The sequence below is a fragment of the Vigna radiata genome, chromosome 10, assembly GCF_000741045.1.
Source record: "Vigna radiata var. radiata cultivar VC1973A chromosome 10, Vradiata_ver6, whole genome shotgun sequence".
In the NCBI taxonomy this organism is placed as follows: domain Eukaryota; kingdom Viridiplantae; phylum Streptophyta; class Magnoliopsida; order Fabales; family Fabaceae; genus Vigna; species Vigna radiata.
Window position 1 is genome coordinate 1273906 of NC_028360.1, and position 18907 is coordinate 1292812.

The 18907-nt window shown below is 33.3% G+C and overlaps 2 protein-coding genes and 1 long non-coding RNA gene across 31 annotated transcripts; all 3 read left to right on the plus strand.

Moving 5' to 3' along the window:
• The first annotated feature begins 4039 nt into the window (after positions 1–4039).
• On the plus strand, positions 4040–7047 carry LOC106774516 (probable starch synthase 4, chloroplastic/amyloplastic). Of its 19 annotated transcripts, none has more exons than XR_002669916.1 (7): positions 4041–4420; positions 4509–4855; positions 4945–5026; positions 5108–5232; positions 5308–5358; positions 6245–6360; positions 6613–7046. XR_002669916.1 is itself a non-coding variant. In XM_022786932.1 (6 exons), exons 3-6 carry the CDS (start codon positions 5007–5009, stop codon positions 6724–6726), a joined length of 375 nt encoding a protein of 124 aa, XP_022642653.1. In that variant the 5' UTR covers positions 4044–4420; positions 4509–4855; positions 4942–5006; the 3' UTR covers positions 6727–7047. The 19 variants fall into 19 exon arrangements, 5 of the variants coding, with proteins under 5 accessions (XP_022642653.1, XP_022642652.1, XP_022642654.1 ...); XR_002669917.1 differs by having other exon boundaries at positions 5108–5191; positions 6613–7045; XR_002669913.1 differs by having other exon boundaries at positions 4945–5191; positions 5308–5520; positions 6613–7045.
• A 2269-nt stretch (positions 7048–9316) lies between these two features.
• Positions 9317–12649, plus strand: LOC106774575. Of its 11 annotated transcripts, none has more exons than XR_002669957.1 (8): positions 9317–9494; positions 9564–9685; positions 9810–9901; positions 10714–10807; positions 11320–11426; positions 11698–12019; positions 12275–12381; positions 12474–12649. It is a non-coding gene; the product is annotated as an uncharacterized LOC106774575 (long non-coding RNA). The 11 variants fall into 11 exon arrangements; XR_002669956.1 differs by having other exon boundaries at positions 9318–9486; XR_002669958.1 differs by having other exon boundaries at positions 9327–9685; positions 11698–11780; positions 11970–12019.
• Positions 12650–14121: 1472 nt separating this feature from the next.
• On the plus strand, positions 14122–18744 carry LOC106774659 (cation/H(+) antiporter 4-like). The gene is made up of 4 exons (XM_022786833.1): positions 14122–14441; positions 14519–14942; positions 16937–17523; positions 17647–18744. The coding sequence occupies exons 1-4, from the start codon at positions 14178–14180 to the stop codon at positions 18742–18744; spliced, it is 2373 nt and encodes a 790-aa protein (XP_022642554.1). The 5' UTR covers positions 14122–14177.
• The last annotated feature ends 163 nt before the right edge of the window (positions 18745–18907 follow it).

Here is an 18907-nt window from a genome sequence, read left to right on the forward strand (position 1 = left end):
CACACTATAAATGTGAATGTCATCAAAATAGACCACTACATATTTGCCTATGAAAGGTTGTAGAACATGATGCATGAGACGCATGAATGTGCTAGGAGCATTAGTCAAACCAAAAGGCATGACAAGCCACTCATATAGGCCAAATTTGGTCTTAAAAGCGGTTTTCCATTCATCCCCTTCTTTGTTTCGAATTTGATTATATTCGCTCTTAAGATCAATTTTGTAGAATATGGTGGATCCATGAAGCTCATCCAATAAATCATCTAACCTAGGAATGGGATGCCTATACTTAATGGTGATGTTATTAATGGCCTTACAATCAGTGCACATGCGCCATGAACCATCTTTCTTAGGAACAAGTATGATTGGCATAGCACATGGGCTCATGCTATCTCTAACCCACCCTTTGGACAACAAACCCTCTACTTGTCTTTGAATTTCTTGGGTTTCCATGGGATTTTTTCTATAAGCTGGACGGTTTGGAAGAGAAGCTCTTGGTATAAAATCAATTTGGTGTTCAATTCCTCTCATAAGTGGTAAACCTTTTGGAGGATCATGAAACACATCTTGGAACTCCTCTAAAAAACTATCTAGCTTGGAAGACTTAAGGACAAAAATGGATGTGAGACACTAGGTCGGTACAACACAAAAGATAGGCTCCATTTTGTCAATAACTTTAATTACCTCTTTATGAGAGATGAGGAGATTATTCTTGACCTTCTCCTTTTCGACACCTCTCTTGGTTTTCATGATGAGGTGGTCCTCATGTATTTCCTTTGGAGTGAGAGGTTTAAGGATGACCTTGCGCCCTTAGTGAGTAAATGACATCCTATTAGTGAGACCATCATGTTGAACATTTCTATCAAATTGTCATGGTCTTCCTAATAGAATGTGAGTTGCTTCCATGGGTAGAACATCACAAAGAACCTCATCTTGACACTTGCCAATAGAAAAGGAAATATGGACTTGCTTTTTTACCAAGATTTCACCCTCCTCACTTAGCCATTGAAGTTTGCAGGGCTTGGCATGCGCAATAATGGGTAACTTGAGCTTGTCCACTACGCGTGTGTGATAATGGTCTAAAAACCGTTATTTTTATGCTTAAATTTGATATCAAAACACACCCTTTATGGCTTAGAATGAGCTCAAAATCAAGTAAAACACTTAGTTGAGTCATGTGAGAGTCAAAAGTTGGTTTTAGAGATATTATGCTTGTTTTTGCATTGTTTTGCAGGGTTTTGATGAGAATTGAAGATGGAAGTGAAGCAGGGAGGACTTAGACTCATAAAAGAAGGAGAAAAAGGATGAAAAGAAGAGTCAAGTGCACCGCTCAGCGCCAATTTCAGCGTTGAGCGCCAGTTTCATGGGTGAAGTCACTGCTTCTCGCTTAAGCAACACTGCTGAGCATCCTGTGCGATTAGAGGGCCACCGTTGAGCAGCATATTGGACCGTTGAGTGGTTTTGAGATTATAGGCAAACCGTTGAGCGGCCAAATTAGGTGCTGAGCGTCCATTAGATGGGCCTGGGCTTAAATTCTGTTACTTTTATGCGCTATAAATAGCCCTAATGCGATTCTCAAAGCATTCTTTTGGCAAGCAAAAAAGTCCAAAGCTATTCTACACTCCTTGGAGAAGGTTTCTTGGATGCTTAGGCTTATTAAATCTAGGGTTTACTCTTTCATTTTTTTCATTTAATTCCATTTAGTTTCTCCATGTCCATGGTGAACTAAACCCTTTGTTGTTGGGGAACAATGTAATCTTTTGAAACTCTCTTATATCCAAATTCTTATTTTATTTATATGCTTGCATATGCTTATATTATCAATTATTGGGTTTCTTATCTAGACTTAATGCTTTTATCGTTTAACTTATTCGGTAAATGATATTTGTCTTTATCGATACGGGAACGTACGGTGATGTCATGAACTGATAGGAAATTCCTTGATTAAGCAAATACCGTCAAGAGATAGGGGTAAGACAATCAAATGTATTTTGCTTCTGTTTTTAATGCATTACTAATTACTAGGGGAGACTAGAGATAGTAAGCCAGTAATTAGTAATAGGCTCTTTTCGCCAAGGAATTGCGTTTAGGGTATACTTAGAAAGTTTGCATGACAATATGATAATAAAGCAAATTAAATAAGAAAATTATATATAAGAGGGTGGATAAGATGAAATTGTAAGCCCCAACAACTCCATTCATTCATCGCTTTTCCTTGCCAACTGATTCATTTGCATTTGCATGTTTGTTTTTGCTCTTTGCATTTAAAACCTAAATTTAATTCTTTCTCAAGTCTTACGCGATTAATTTACACAAAAGTAAAGGCCTAAGAGTCCTTCCGGAAAACGATACTCGGACTTACCCGTTTTATATTGCTTGATAACGATCTGGTACACTTGCCAGGGACTTAACAAGTTTTTGGCGCTGCTGCCGGGGACTCTTGCTTTAACTTTTCTAGTAGAGTAAATTGATTCAATTTGACTTGTTTGTATATATTTTGTTCTTGTTTTTTTTTTTATATATATATATAAAAAGTGCTTCTAGGGTATATGTTTCTTGTGTATGCAGGAAACCATTAATACTAGAAGTAAGAAAAACTAGCAACCACTTCTTGAAGGACTATCAGATAGGAGAGGAAGGACAGTCAGACGCCCATCTAGGGAGTCCTGAAATATTGTTACAACCCTCACCAGAAGCTCATACACTAAATTCGGAAGAGCCTATTACTAATTACCGACTTGCTATCCCTAGCCTCCCCTAGTAATTAATAATGCATAACGAGCGAAAGAAAAATACAATTAATCGTCCTACCCCTTTCCTTAGGCGGTATTAACATAATCAAGGAATTCCTCTCAGTTCATGACATTACTGTATGTTCCCATATCAATAAAGACAAACAACAGTTACCGAATGAGTTAAACGATAAAAGTATTAAGTACAGGTAAAGAACCCAACAATTGATAAATCAAGCATATGACAAACATATAAAATAAATAAGAATTTGGATAGATGAGAGTTTCAAATATTACATTGTTCCCCAACAACAAAGGGTTTTAGTTCACCATAATCATGGTGAAACTAGATGAAATATAATGAAAAAATGGAAGAAATAACCCTAGATTTTGTAATTTGGAGCCTAAGCATCCAAAGAACGACCTCCAAAGGTTGTAGATCAGCTGTGGACGTTTCCCTCTGTCAAAGATTAGGGTTTCAAGTCGCACTGGGGCTATATATAGGCCAAAAAGATAATAGAATCCAAGCCCATAAAAACAGATCATCGCTGAGCGGCTAAATGAACTGCTCAGCGATTTCCCTTCAAGCCACGCCACCACTCAGCGGCCAATCTCACTGCTGAGCGGTTTGCCTCTAATCATTTTGGGCGCTCAACATGATCGCCTGGGCGCCAGGCAATGGCTTTCCTCGCATTGGGACGCTCAGCGCTGGAATTTGGCGTTGAGCGGTCCATAGACTCTTCTTTTCTTCCTTTTTCTTCTTCTTTTCTTGAGTCTATGACCTTCCTACTTCACTTCCATCCTTAATATTCATCAAAACCCTGCAAAACAATGCAACACAAGCATAATATCTCTAAAAACAGTTTCTGACTCTCATGTGACTTAACTTAAGTGTTTTACTTGATTTTAAGCTCATTCTAAGCTACAAAGGGTGTGCTTTTATAATAAATTTATGCATGAAAGTAACGTTTTTAGACCGTTATCAACGTGACATTGTCAAAATCACTACAAGAAAAATGTCATTTACATACGGATTATTACATACGGATTTTGATCTGTAGATAAAAACTCTGTTATATACGGATGAATTATATACTGATTTTTTCGTATGTAATAGTAAAAATATTTACATACAGATTTTCCGTATTTAAAATCCGTATATAATAGTATCACCTTTTGGCGGGAGCTTTCCTATGGATAAATCTGTATGTAAAATCTGTATGTAAGTAGATTTCAACTTACGTACGGATATTAAATACGGATTTTAAAATAAATAATTAAAAATAAATAAAAAACTAAACTTAAGAAAAAACCTAAGAGTCATAATCACTGTAAAATTCTCCTGGAGCCCTTCCTCTTCCCTTTCATCGAACCCTTGTTCCTTCTCATCGAGCCATTATTCTCCAACCTTTCTTCTCTAGCCATCCCGTTATAAGCCTTTCTTTTTGTCGAGCAATTTTCTTCGAGCCTTTCCTCTCCCTGTCTAGAACCATCATCTTCATTCCTCGAACCATCATCTTCGTGTCTCGAATCCTAGGAGTCCCTACCTCCAATCGTGGCCCTTTGTCCTTGTATGGTACCCGTGTTCTCTGTCAACGAACCCTCAATTTCTCATAGTGGAGCCCCAGGAATCCTATTATCGTACTCTGAGGTTAATGCTACCTTCTTTTGGTCTCGGTGAGTCTGTGGTGAGTCCATAGTGTTCTTCCTTTAATGTATAACTTTCTTCATTTGATGTGTAGTCATTTAATGTTGCGGTGATTCACTGAGAAAAAGTTTGGTTGTCTAGCCATCTCTCAGTGTTCGTTGTTGCAGATTTAGCCATCTCTCAGTGTTCGTTGTTGTAGATTTGGTCAGAAGAAGAAGTTTGGTTGTCTAACCTCCACTGTACACCTCTCCCGCGTTGGCTTTCCCCTGAAACGCTACCCTAAAATTGGAAAATTGAAAAACCCTAACGTGTTTGAATGAGGGATTGAATGAGAAATGGCGTCGAAGTTGAAAACGTGTTTTGTATGGTAGAACCTGAATGGTTTCATCTATGTTAACCACTCTAAGGGAAATGGTAGGATAGTGCAAGTTTCATTTCCAAGTTCTTGCAAAATGCGACACCGAACCACTTTCAGGTACCAATGATTCGTAATCTTTTTCTATCCTTATTCAGACCTTCTCGGTTTGAAACTCAATGTGAAGTTCTATTGTATTTATTAAGCAGTTTGCAGAATAAGAGGCAACGGATCAAGCCTTCCATTGAGGAAGGTCTATGTCAAAATCAAGATGAGAAAGAAGATTCAGAGGTTTCATTCAATAACTAAGAAACTCCAAGAACTTGTTATCTAAACGAAAGAATTGAAGCTTGATTGAGGGAATTTGAATAGGTTTGCTAAGAAGGGAGCCTTAATGTATTTGAATATCAATCACGAGAAACATATATGGCCTAAAAAGAACAGAGTGAACATGAGGTTATTTCTGCATTTCTTGGTTTTTTATCTTTTGCAACAAGGTATTCACTTTTAATTGTAAATTACAATTTGAATATCTTTTACTGGTTGATGCATCTTTTATTTTTTATCTATAGTCCAGATTACATGTGATTCATATTACAGCAGAGATGGCACTAATACCTAAGGTGCACTCATCCTAATCCCTGTGTTTTATTCTTGTAAGTGGATTTTATTACACCTACTGGAATCTTAAAGAGGCATGTCAGAACCATCTGGATTTTCTTTAAAGAAAGGGAGTACTGGGTCTGAGTTCTATATTGAAATAAATTCTCAGACCTCCTTAAAATGTTGTCTCTTTATCTTTTTATTTTGTTTCTTCTTTTGTCAATTGTTGAAATCTTTTTTCAAAATTTCGTGTTTGGTTAAGAATTTTTTGTTATCTTGTATTTTTAATGCTTATTTGGATTGAAAGTTGTTGAAATTGCTAGATCCTTGTTCTTTGACAATGGTCTTCATTTACCATTGTTTCTGAACTTGTTGAGTTTCGTTTCCTGATTAGATGGAAGTGTATTTGGTCTTGATAGAAATCAAGAACCATCACTAAATTGAGAATCTAAGAGAAAATAGAAGTGTATTTGGTCTTGATAGAAATCAAGANACTAAATTGAGAATCTAAGAGAAAATAGAAGTGTATTTGGTCTTGATAGAAATCAAGAACCATCACTAAATTGAGAATCTAAGAGAAAATAGAAGAAAAGTTAGTGAGATATCTCACTTAGACTTTTAACAGAATTATAAGTTTCTGAGTACATGTCAACTGGCTGACAGTTGAGCAAACTATACTCCACCTTATTATTCTTAAAGCAATTCAGCATGCATGATAGATACTATCCTACTGAATAGAATATTGCTCTTACAAGTCTGTACTTCTATAGATTATCTGGTATGAAATCAACTAAAAATAATGTCATCATCTGTGTGGAAGTTCAGGTGAATTAAGCATACAAGTGGCCCTGTTCTTAAGTCTTTCTAGCATCTAATGATGTTTAAATTAATTTATCTCATGAACAGGTTGGTGGGATGTTGTCAGTGGTCTAGGTAAAGCACTGCAAAAGAAAGGACACCTTGTTGAAATTGTGCTTCTCAAATATGATTGTATGCAATATGATCATGTCTGCAACTTACGGGTATGCCATTTCATTAAGAAAATAATTGAACGTGTCGATACTGTCATGGTTGGTTGTATCCTGCACTACTTGAAATAATTTGATTATTCATTCAGGCTTTGAGTGTGCCTATAGAATCATACTTTGATCACCAATTATACAAAAATAAAATCTGGGTTGGCAACATTTCAAGTATTCATTCTATTAGATATTTTCGTTTTAATTGATTGTCTTTTAGTCACTAATAGTATTGCATATTTGTTTCTTTGCTAGGCTCCTCTGTACTGGGAGATATTTGTACATAAAGGATTAAATTCAGCTAGGATATGCTTTACATGCCACAACTTTGAGTATCAGGGGACTGCAGTAGCTTCAGAGTTAGACTAATGCGGTCTTGTTAACAAGAATCTAAAAATATCAGATAAAATGCCGAACAACTCAGCACATGAGTTAATTATAAGATAAGGTCATAAAATTATTACCAATCTTACTATATATCTGTAGTAAATATACCTAATAGATTTTACTTTCATGATAAGGGGATTGTTTTCTCATTGTGACAACAGTTTCACCTCTTTCACGACCTCACCTTATAATTTCTTTCAATTTGATACGGGTGTTGTAAATCAAATGAGTTACTACAAAATTTCATTAAATTTTAATCGTGCTTATGATGATTAATTTAATTTTATAATATTTATATATAAATTGAACTACACTACAATCTAAATCAAATAAATATTTTAAATTAGTTAAAATATCTTAATTATTTGTTGTTATTAATAAAAATTTATTTTAAATATATTTTCAATGTAATAAGTTATATTTTAGTTTAATAAATTTTACTTTAATATAATTGAATTTTAAAATTAAATTAAAAAGATTATTTTTTAACAATTCAATTTTTTAAACACAATTTTTTAACAACAGTATTTGTAAGACCCATATTTCACTAAAATGCACCACTATCTCTCTCAACTTATTCTTACGCTTGATATTGTAATATTACTTAATTATATATTATTCTTATACAAAAAAAATTGTATATTATTTAACAATTGATATAGACACTAACTTAGAGTATTTTATATATTATTGCTTTGAAATGATTTTACTTTCTTTTATTGTCATGTCAATTATTTTTGGACCATTTTTCCTAACATTAATAATCCTCATGTGAAAAAACAAACACACCAGGCTCTATGCCTTCTCACTCTTAAATGTTATTCAATGACCAAACATTTGATCCTTTTGTATTAAAAAACTTAACTTGAATTGAAAGTTGTTCTGACATAAGGAAAGATATAAGCATTACATTTCTTGACACTATTAATAATATTAGGTGAAAGTCATGTGAGCCTTCACTAAATATGTGAGTTCCAATGCCAGATTAGCATAACTGTTTTTGAAAAATGTTCTTTAGTTTATCATTGCATGAAAGTATCAACTAATAAGACAGAGTGTTTTGGAAATAAAGTGTCAAGAAAGTCTGTTACTTGTCACAAATGAGATTAAATGAAAATGAAAACAACATTTATTCTCACTCACCCTTTAACTTGAATTAATCATTTAGTGGTGTCATAGATATATAAATAACCATCATATTGGGTGTTAGAAAAATTCAACTTTAATCACATTATGTGATCCTAACTTAGCTCATTGAATATTGTTGAACATAACAACAGCAAGAAAGGCAATGACATTGCTATTGTCATACTTGATATTCACAAAACCCATCGGAGTGGACTTTTACTCATTGCTATGGGAATTACATTGAAGATGTTGCCAAATAGCAAATTCAACCGTAACAATAGGGTCTTAAATTATTCTCCAAGGGAACTTAGGGCAAAATCCACAGGAGATGAAGAGTTGGGCTGCCAAATTCTGCAGGGGAAAATGATGAAAGGAGGCCCTTGATATAGCTTATTGTCTTCTAAATGAAAGTATTTTTTTTTAAGACATTATTTTTAAATTCACAATTTCTTTGTTATTTTCATGTCATGTGAAAGGAAAAAGAAAATAATTTGATGTATACAGGATAATTTCTTTGTTATTGTAAGTTTGCTAGTCTTTTGATATATGATAAGATATATACATGATAGTGCCATCATTTTATTTGTGCTAAACATTTATACCTGCCATGATATTTCACATAAGAATTATCGGTTTTGACCACCTGAATAATGTAGATATCTACTTCCCTTCTTTGATATAATTAGATAGTAGCATTCAAGTAAGTTATAAGATAACAATATATAGTATGCTAGGAACATTAGGATGCAAATATGTATTAATTTGGCAATTCTGTGTAAGTTTTATCAAATATATAAAACTTCTAGTTATTGGATGCAGATATGGAATTACTTAATTTTTTTTATAAAACTATAAAGTTATATACGGATTTTTCCGTATGTAATTTATATATGGATTTTACATTCGGATTTTTTTGTATATAATTATAAACGGATATTACATAAGGATTATCCGTATGTAATTTATATACAAATTATTTGTATGTAATTTATATACGGATTATCCGTATATAACCTTATCTACACCCTTATTATATATGGATTTTTGGTCGTATGTAATCCGTATATAACACCACTTTATATATGGATTTTGAAGGTTATATACGGATTTTGGTTGTATATAACAGTGATTTTTCTTGTAGTGAATGTGTCAAAAAACGGTGTCAACAAAGCGTTTTCTATTCATATTTCCGTTATAATATGTTTTGAAATTATTTATAAGTTTGCCACTGCATGATATATTATGACTTATTTCCATAACTATGTTATAATATATGTTAAGTTTATTACAATTTTGCCACCAGTCAACACTAGTGCAAAATATACATTTTATACCGGTTATTTATACCTTTTAAAATTTAGTAGGTATAAAAAGTAATACAGTGGTAGTTTCGTAAATATAAGAAACTTTTTTACACCTATTACAATAAAAAAGAGATATAAAAAACTTTGTTATACCTATTAATATTAGAGGAGGTATAAATTATTGATTTACATCTCTTAAATATTATAAGAGGTATAGATTATTTTACCAATTCAGTTTCTTTTTCCCGGGATACTTTTTTTTTTTGCGCAAAACTTCATCTCCATTGCCAATCGGTTCAGTCGTGTTGAGGTGGTTGGGTAGAGCTCTTCTTCCCATTTCAAGTTGTTTGCCTTTCTCATTCACTATAACTTTCGTACATTTCTCAGAATCAGAAGCAGCATTTCTCACTGTCTTCGTACATCAAAGAGTATTTCAGCGTCGTCTTCCTCACTTTCAGTGGCTCGAGAGCTCATCCTTCACCATCATAGAGCATCTTCCTCACTTTCAGGTTAGGGTTTCTCCCGCATTTCCTCATTTCCTCATCTTCCACCGATTATAATCACATTCTGCCAATTATAATCCCTTTCCACCGTTTAAAACTCCTTTTCCACCGATCAATCGGTCCATTCTAGGGTTCCATGGTTCCTTCACGGTTTTGCATCGATTAAACAAGTTCTCTTGAGGGGCGTGTGCTACCAGGGAACAACTCTTACAACTCAGAGAGGTATTTTTTATGTTTTGGTTTATCTGTATGTGTTGGAATATCCAAGATATTATTTGTGATGCTGATATTGTGTATGGGCAGTAACAGTGGTTTTTCAGTAACACTTGTTTCATTCTCTGAATTTTATAACCTTAACCATTTCTGAATTTTCATCATGACAGAACTCAAAAGTCATCATCATCAGACATGTTTGTTTTAGGAAAATAGGCTTTGTTTTAAATTTTGTGGGATTTGGAAAGGGTGGTACCGTTTATGATTGTTGTTGTCGCTTACTCACAAGATATGGAGGGTGTTACTGAGTGATAGAAAAGTTAGAGAGAGAGAGATATAAAGTACGCGAAGCATGAGGAACTGACTCAGAAGAAACGAGGTTGTCTTGCTATTGTTGTTGTGTTGTGCTGTTTGTTTCTCGCTACAAGCCTTTTTTCTTTTTTCTACCTTTAATTTTTAAACTATTTCTAATAGAGTAATAAAAAGAAGGCTTTTTTTATTATTTTTTTTTTCTTCTGCTGCTATTCATACTACACTAAAGTTTTAGTGGCATCTTTAAATAACACCAAAAAACAGGGTATCCCCATAAACTCGACTTATCCTAAACCATGAGTGCACTAATCATTTCTATTCTTACGCCACAAACTCAACTATGAAAATTTGGTAATGTGCCAATTTACAAAAAATGAATATGATCATAAATGGCTACGGGGAAGGCCATGTATTATATATGTTGTTCAAACTAATTTCACAATATTCNCTCTATGCATAACTGATTTTCTGATTTTGTTATATGTTATTTTATTTAATATGTAATCCAGGGAAAAAAAAGGTAAATGCAAGGCAATGCAATAGAGGAATCTGTCTGCAAAATCCAACCTCTGCAGCAAAAAGTACAATAGTTTAGACTTTAAGGTAAACGTTAAGTGATAGCTACATGTGATATATATATATATATATATATATATATATATATATATATATGATCATATCCTATATCTTATGATGATTTTACGTTCATATTTTGAGTTTAAAAGCTTAAGTACTACATCATTTAGTGTTTAACCATAAAACAAACATAAGTTAGTATTTCGAATTTCCTATGTTTTACTGGTTTCATATCAATACAATATTCTGACATCATAAACATAACCGGTTAGAGCAAATTTTAGCAGAACTTGGTGTAGTTGTTACATCGAGATTTAAAGGACCTAGTCTAGTTTAGTGGTGAATAAGTTTTCTACATTCTGTAGTAAATTGAAGTGGTTAAAGGTTATGCAACACTGGACAAATTTCTGATATATAATAAGGCGAAGGACTGAGATAAATTATAAGATTTACCAAATGTAGTAGATGTTTTCAATTGTTTGATAGATGATTTACCAAGTGCATGGTTCTATTTGAAAAATTATTTTGTCACTCTTCAGATAGTGAGACCAGTATGGAGCGGTCTACAGATGCTTTCAAGGAAACTCATAATATAACCCTGTCTACCGAAGATACTTTATTTGGGGGTCTGGTGTCAAACCTTCAGGTACTTATNANCCGAAATCAGTACACTGCTAAATGTTATTCTTGTTCTTCTTTTCTTTTGGCACTCTCTTAGTTTGTGATTATATATTTTCTTGGTAGGATCATTGCCAATCTAATTTTGTAAAAGTTTATACTGGAAATTGAGGATCATGCTAATGAGTGTCCTGAATGGGAGTGCATTAGTAGAATCCAATACTACAATTGCTCATAAAACCTTTTGTGCTTTTAATTCCTTAACCACTGAATATGGATTATCATTCTCTGTATTCAAGAATAGGAGTATTTATCATGTCTGGCAGCTATTATAATCTTTGCAACCAAGAAAAGCCACATTTACTGNAGATACTTCGGTGGGGTAAGTATTGAAACTTTAGTAACAATTCCCAAGGAACCTTCACTTCCTACATCATCCGTAATTTAATTTACAATCAAATATTTTACTTGTTTCGAGATTCAACGTGTTGTTCACCCCATACTTGGGTCTATTGAGAGCTCGNATGTACCCTTTGNTGTCCATAAAGTCTCTCCTGTTTCTATTTCAAAGGCCATAAAAAATGAATCAGAGTTAGAAGGGATGCAAAATTGCCATTTAAGGTAACCCTATTTTACCTTTGTCAGGATTATTGTTGATGGTTTATGCATGTTTCAATTTCTGTGCTTTAATGATCTTTTCCTAATTGGAGCTCTGCCTGCATATTGGTGGTGGCTGCATAATTCATTCTTCATCCAGTTAGATATTCATAGATGTTTGATAAAATTGTTCAATTAAATTAGTGTACTTGTCAAACAAAAGGAGGAATAAACACATGTCCGTATGTACATATAGTTATGCTATCTTTTCATTTCTAGGACGCTGCTGCCCTTGCTCAGTTCTGGGATTGGTTAGAAACAGAAATTACCAAAGATAGAACATTGACAGAAGTAAAGGTTTCGGATAAACAGAAATTATCTGGAAGGTACCATTACTAAATTCACTATGTCAAATATTTAATTCATGAAAATCTTTTACACTACTTTCTGACTACTTGTTTCAACATTAAATGACTAGGTATTCATTGTTAAAGTGAAAGTGATGTGCCAATACATGCAATTGGAAGAAGGGCTACCACTGAGATGGAGAAATCAGTGTTAAGTTCATAAAATTACATTGGCTAATTGATTTGTCATAAATATTAACAGATTTATTTATTAAAGATAAAAGGTGATATATTAGACTTTTTCTAATTTATTTTTCATAAATATTAACAGTTAAGTACATGAAAATCCAAAGTGTTTATCTTTTCTCTTATAGCGGTATCTCTTTTGCNTGTGTTACACCATGATGATCGGCTGAGTTTTTTTTTGGAGAGAAATATACTCATTATTAATTTTTTTTAAAATAAAGCAGTAAGAGAAGAGTAAACTGAAATGAAAGATTTTTTCAAAACAGGGTCAGTGAGGGGTGCGTGATTGGTTATACTCGTAAAAATTTGTATTTTTTCTGTACTTAATTTGTATTTTAGTTTTATTGTAAATTATAAAGATTAAATGTTAAAGGAAATAGGTTTTCAATATCTAATATAGAAATAATATAACTGTTAAATAGTTATATATAATTAAAATTCCATAATATTTACAATGTGTGCTAATAGAAACAATATTTAGGAACTTTGTTAGGTAAATATTTTATTTTGATGTGTTAATAGAAACAATATTGATTATTTAAACTGTATTTTAGGATTGAATTTTATGCAGGTTTGGATAAGGATATTAGTATATACAAATCAAATATTAAAAAAAAATCACTTTTTACTCTGGTTAAATTCATATAAGGTATAAAAAGTCTTTTTTTTTACACTGGTTATAGTATAAGCAGGTATAAAAGTGAGATTCTTTTATACCTATTCTAGTACTAATAGGTAATAAAAAGAGCTTTTTATACCTATTATAAACAGAAGAGGTATAAAAGTAAAACTTTCTACACCTATTTTAAAGTAGGTATAAAAAATCGAAAACTTTCTATACCCCCTGCTTCTATACCAGCTTGAAAAGAGGTATAAAAAACCTTTTTTAAGAGGTATAAAAAACCTTTTTTGTACTAGTGTAACCTATTATAATTGATGATTTTTCTTCTTTATAATAGGTCCGTCATGGAATGTTGTTTTTCCACTAATGCTAATATAAATTACAAGACATTTCAATGTAATCTTTTGTTATAAACTTATTAGTGATTTATTTTCTTAAACATTTAATAACAATATGTAATAATAAACTTTATAACATGTTATTAAGTACACTATAACATTTTTTTTTAGTAATTATGTTGAATTAAAATGGTATGAAGATCCGGAAAACTAAATATGCAATTAACTTTTTATGGTGCCAAAATTACGTATTGGTGAAATAATAGGATTGAAAAAGATTATTTGAGGCCTTAAAAAGACCATAAATAAAAATCCAGCGAAAAGAAAAATGATTCCCCAAACTTAAACAAACAACAGATGTTAAAACACATTATCCGTCATTGAAAAAGCATTGACAAGTTGTTTCGTAGATGGCAGGCAAAAGCTAACAAACTATTTTACAGAAACTAAGCAATGTAATTAAGTTGCAAACCCAAATTAACGAATGACAAATTTGCTGACACCAAGGCTTTGCTTCTTGGTGTTCTTTGCTCCTTGGTGTTCTTTGATAATCTTTTCCTGTCATAGAGCAAAGAACTCATATTTCTTCAATTTCTTACCTTGTTCAAGTCCTTGCATGTGCCAAGAAGATGGACGCGAATCAGACACTCTTCTCTTCAGTGACGTTATTGCACGAAGTGCCATCGTTGGGATTTGAAGTCTACAATGTGTGCGTGAATCATCCAATGAAGATAATATCCGATGGCATATGGACACAACATGGAAGTGCATTACCTACACAGTATTCATACACCATGCTTGAGCTTCAAATACTTATCATCTTCGTGGTCACGCAAGGCTTTCATTTCATTCTCAACCGATTAGGCGTCCCTTTTTTCGTTTCACAAGTCATGGTTGGTATCTGCATGCGTACCCTTTTGTTCTGTTCTATATGTCGTTCAGGATTTGAGATCAAAGTTTTGTTTTTCAGACAGGGTTTCTGATGGGGCCATCAGTTCCGACAGGACCATTGGAAAAGTACAAGAAGATGCTGTTCCCGTTCGGGAGTCCTGACATCCTAAGCACACTATCATCGTTGGGGTACTCCTTCTACCTGTTCCTGAACTCAGTGCAGATGGACCTAAGCTTGATCACGAAAACAGGGAGAAAGGCTTGGGTGATAGGGCTTTGCTGCTATGGCATTCCCATAGTGGTGGGGTGTGGGAGCATGGGGTTGTCGAATTCCACGTGGAAGAGGATCCTGGGAGAGGACATTTCTGCTTTGCCTGTGGTCTTCATATCTCACAGTAGTTGCTCCTTCGCTGTCATTTCATGGTTGCTCAATGACCTCGGAATCCTCAACTCCGAACTCGGTCGCCTCGCACTCTCAGCAGCTTTTGTTAACGATGTTGCAGGTACCCTCAACAATGTTGCCTTCTTCTATCATACTTCATGAAAATTAAGAATGTAATGCATGACATAATATCTGTTTGAACAAAATTTTCTTTATATTTTAGGAAAAAATAATTGTTTCATAAGCTAAATCTAATCTTGTCCCTCTAATTTAGTAAATGTTTAATTTTGATTCCTGTCAAATTGTAGTAGTGGATTTCAGCCTTCAATTTTCCAAAATTACACAGTTTTGGTCCTCTGTATAAATGTATCATTAATTTTAGGTTTAAACTTCTTTTTGGTCCCTAAGTTATGAGCGGATGTTGAGTTTAGTCCCCGCTTGATTCCTAAGTTATAAAAAAATGTATCAAATAAGTCCTTTTTTAATGTTCATGGTCAAAGTACAAAGAGCAATCTAAAGTGTTGTTATTATTAAGAAACAAATCAGAACAATCTAAAGATGTAGCAGTTGTTAAGAAACAACCAAAAATAGTATTTCAAGTTAAAAAAGGACTCATTTAATACATTTGTTATAACTTAGGGACCAAAGATTTATATTTTTAAAAACGGGGACTAAAGTGAACATCCGCAACTTAGTGACCAAAAAGAGATTTAAACCTTAATTTTAATAAGGTTTAAACCTCTTTTTGGTCCCTAAGTTATGAGCACATGTTCAGTTTAGTCCTCGTTTTTTAAAATGTAAACCTTTGGTTCCTAAGTTATAAAAAATATATCAAATGAGTTCTTTTTTGATGTTCATAGTCAAAGTACAAAAAACAATCTAAAGTGTTGTTATTATTAAGAAACAAATCAAAGCAATCTAAAGATGTAGCAGTTGTTAAGAAACAACGAAAAACAGTATTTCAAGTCAAAAAAGGACTCATTTAATACATTTTTTATAACTTAGGGACCAAAGATTTACATTTTAAAAAACGGAGACTAAACTGAACATCCACTTATAACTTAGGGACCAAAAAGAGGTTTAAACCTTTTAATAACTCATGAATATATATATATATATATATATATATATATATATATATATATATATATATATAACAAAGAGAAATGATTCTTGGACACATATAAACTTTTTATATTGATTTGACACTATCTTTACTTACTTTTTATTCTCTTCTTTCTTGAAAAACTACAAAACTTTATACTTTTTGGACCATTTTACCTTTGTATTCTGTGTCAAATGAATGTAAAAGTGTGTCATGATATTATTACACTGTAACAAAAGTTTAACAACAATTTTTCTTGCATGCAAACTCTAACATATATACAATAACATTCTTCTTTTAACAATTGAGCATTATATTAAAATTCGTAAAACTATAAAAATCTAAAGTAAAACCTGAAAATAAGTCAAAATTAATCTACGTACCAAAAGAAGTTTATGGTAAAATTCCTTTAAATTTATTTATTCATCAACTGATTTTATCTTATATACTTTCTTTTTCTCTTACAAATCCTTACTCTAATAATAGAAAATGCCTTTATAATAACTTTAAATGTAAAAACCAAATTGAAAATCTTGCATAGTTTGAATGATGCTTATTGAAATATTTAAAAAAAAAAAATCATTAAGTTAATTATAGTCGTTAAACTAAACTAATACAATTTTTTGGTTAAAAATTAGTATAATTATTGGTTAAATTTGTGTCTGACTTAATACAATTATAACACACCTATACATTATATAATTATTAAAATGCCTTCTGAAATTTTCATAATCATCATCAATTATGTGATAACATGAAAAATCAATTATCTAATATATTTGCATATGTGGATCAAACTTGATTAAACAAATTGAAATAGTTAATTTTTTGTTATAATAAATGTACATAACATCCTTTTTTTTGCAAGACCAGAAAACTTTAGTTAAAAAGGTAAAATATTCTGATTAAACTAGTACAATTATAAATTTTATAAAGTTTAAATAAAATGTTGAAACATTTATTAGCACCCTAGTGTATAAATGAAAGTTTTGTGATAAAATTGGCATCAGGTGGACTCTGGGCAGGGATTGGTGCTGCATATTTCGGGAGACAGAACATGAGCATGTCTATCCGTATTAGAAACGTTACGGCATTTCTTGCTTACGCAATCTTCATTCTTCTCATTGGTCGTCCTGCGATGAGGTGGATCGTGAAGAGGACCCCAGAAGGTAGATCGGTTAACAAGGGATACATCTACGCCATCATAGTAGTGTTCTTGGGATTGGGCTACTTTGCCAAGTTTTTCGGTGAACCCTTCTTAGTAGGAGCTGTTATTTTTGGACTTGCAGTCCCTGAGGGTCCTCCTCTGGGTTCTGCACTCGTTACCCAACTTGAGTTGTTCTCCAAGTGGTTCCTCTGCTCTATTTTTGTCACATGTGTCACCATGAAGGTGGATCTCACCAAATGTAACTCTCTCTCTTTCGTAATTGTCATTTCTGGTGTCATCATTATGGTGCACCTGGTTAGGTGGCTTTTGTGCATGGGAATTTGCCGATACTGCAAGATTCCTTTCAAGGATGGCTTTTGTCTTGCTCTCATTTTGAGCTGCAAAGGGGTTGTTGATATCTGCTCCTATCTCCTAGTCTACGATGCCATGGTAACTACTTCGTTCAATCAATCATGCATGCAACATGCATTCTATGGAAACATGACAAGTCCCACGATTCTTTGTTGGGTATTTGAACTAAATAACTAATTCTAACTACTTGAACTATTGCAGGTACAAAAGAGAACAGTAGTAGATGTTATGATCGTCTCAGTGTTGGTCCTAGGTACGGCTTCGAGGTTTGGTGTCAAGGCATTGTATGACCCTTCAAGGAAATACGCAGGGTACCAGCATAGGAACATCATGAGCTTGAAACACAGTGAGCTTCGGATAGTTGCATGCATCCACAAGCCATGGCACTCGGTTCACATCAAGAACGTGCTCGAATTTTGCTCCCCGGCACCAGATAACACACTGGTAGCAGAAATTTTGCACCTCATGGAGCTAGTTGGAAGGTCCAATCCCATTTTCATTGCACACAAACTTCAGCAAAGTGCAGCATCATCATCCTACAACTACTCTGGGGAACTCATTGTAGCCTTTGACCTTTTCGAACGTGACTATCTTGGTGCTGTCACTGCCAACACCTACACTGCCATATCCCCAGTGATGTTCATGAATGAAGATGTGTGCAACCTTGCTTTGGACAAAAATGCAGCCCTTATAGTCCTTCCATTCCATGTGAAATGGGGAGGGGATGGTTCAGTTGAGTCAGAGGATAGCAACATAAGGGCGCTTAATTCCAGGATTTTAGAAAGGGCACCTTGCTCTGTTGGGATTCTTGTGAACCGTGGCCCTAGCTTCAACTCAAGAAGAATCAGAGCGGCCATGGTTTTCTTGGGAGGACCTGATGATAGAGAGGCGTTGTGCTTGGCTAAGAGGTTTGTGAAAGATGTTGATAATAGTTTGGTTGTGTTCAGGTTGTTGGCACACGACAAAGATACCTCCAATTGGGATCACATGATTGATGATGAAGCGATGAGGGAAATAAGTGGAGTTCATGTTAATCTAGAAAATGTTAGATATGAAGAAATTACTATAGGAGATGCATCCCAGACAACGTTTCTCATCAAAGATATAGCCAACAAATTTGATTTTATTGTAGTTGGGAGACGCTATGGGATCAGATCTTCTCAGACCTATGGCTTGGAGCATTGGACTGAATATTCAGAGTTAGGGGTAATTGGTGATTTGCTTGCTTCACATGATACAGATACTACGGCTTCAGTTTTGGTTGTGCAACAACAACCATCTCATGAAGACCACAGATAATATACATATATATATATATATATATATATATATATATATATATATATATATATATATATATATATTATTATATATATATATATAGTTACAAACTTTAATGCATAGCTTTTAATGAATTTGTTCTCTCAATAAAATTTTCATTTTTGAATGTATCACTACCGTT

Coding starts and splice junctions, on each gene's coding strand:
- LOC106774516 (XM_022786932.1), top strand. CDS start 5,007: ATGAGAAAGAAGATTCAGAG. Junction 5,233..6,244: donor TTTTTATCTTTTGCAACAAG/GTATTCACTTTT, acceptor TCTCATGAACAG/GTTGGTGGGATGTTGTCAGT. Junction 6,361..6,612: donor ATCATGTCTGCAACTTACGG/GTATGCCATTTC, acceptor TTTCTTTGCTAG/GCTCCTCTGTACTGGGAGAT.
- LOC106774659 (XM_022786833.1), top strand. CDS start 14,178: ATGGACGCGAATCAGACACTCTTCTCTTCAGTGACGTTATTGCACGAA. Junction 14,943..16,936: donor TTTTGTTAACGATGTTGCAG/GTACCCTCAACA, acceptor AATTGGCATCAG/GTGGACTCTGGGCAGGGATT. Junction 17,524..17,646: donor TCCTAGTCTACGATGCCATG/GTAACTACTTCG, acceptor GAACTATTGCAG/GTACAAAAGAGAACAGTAGT.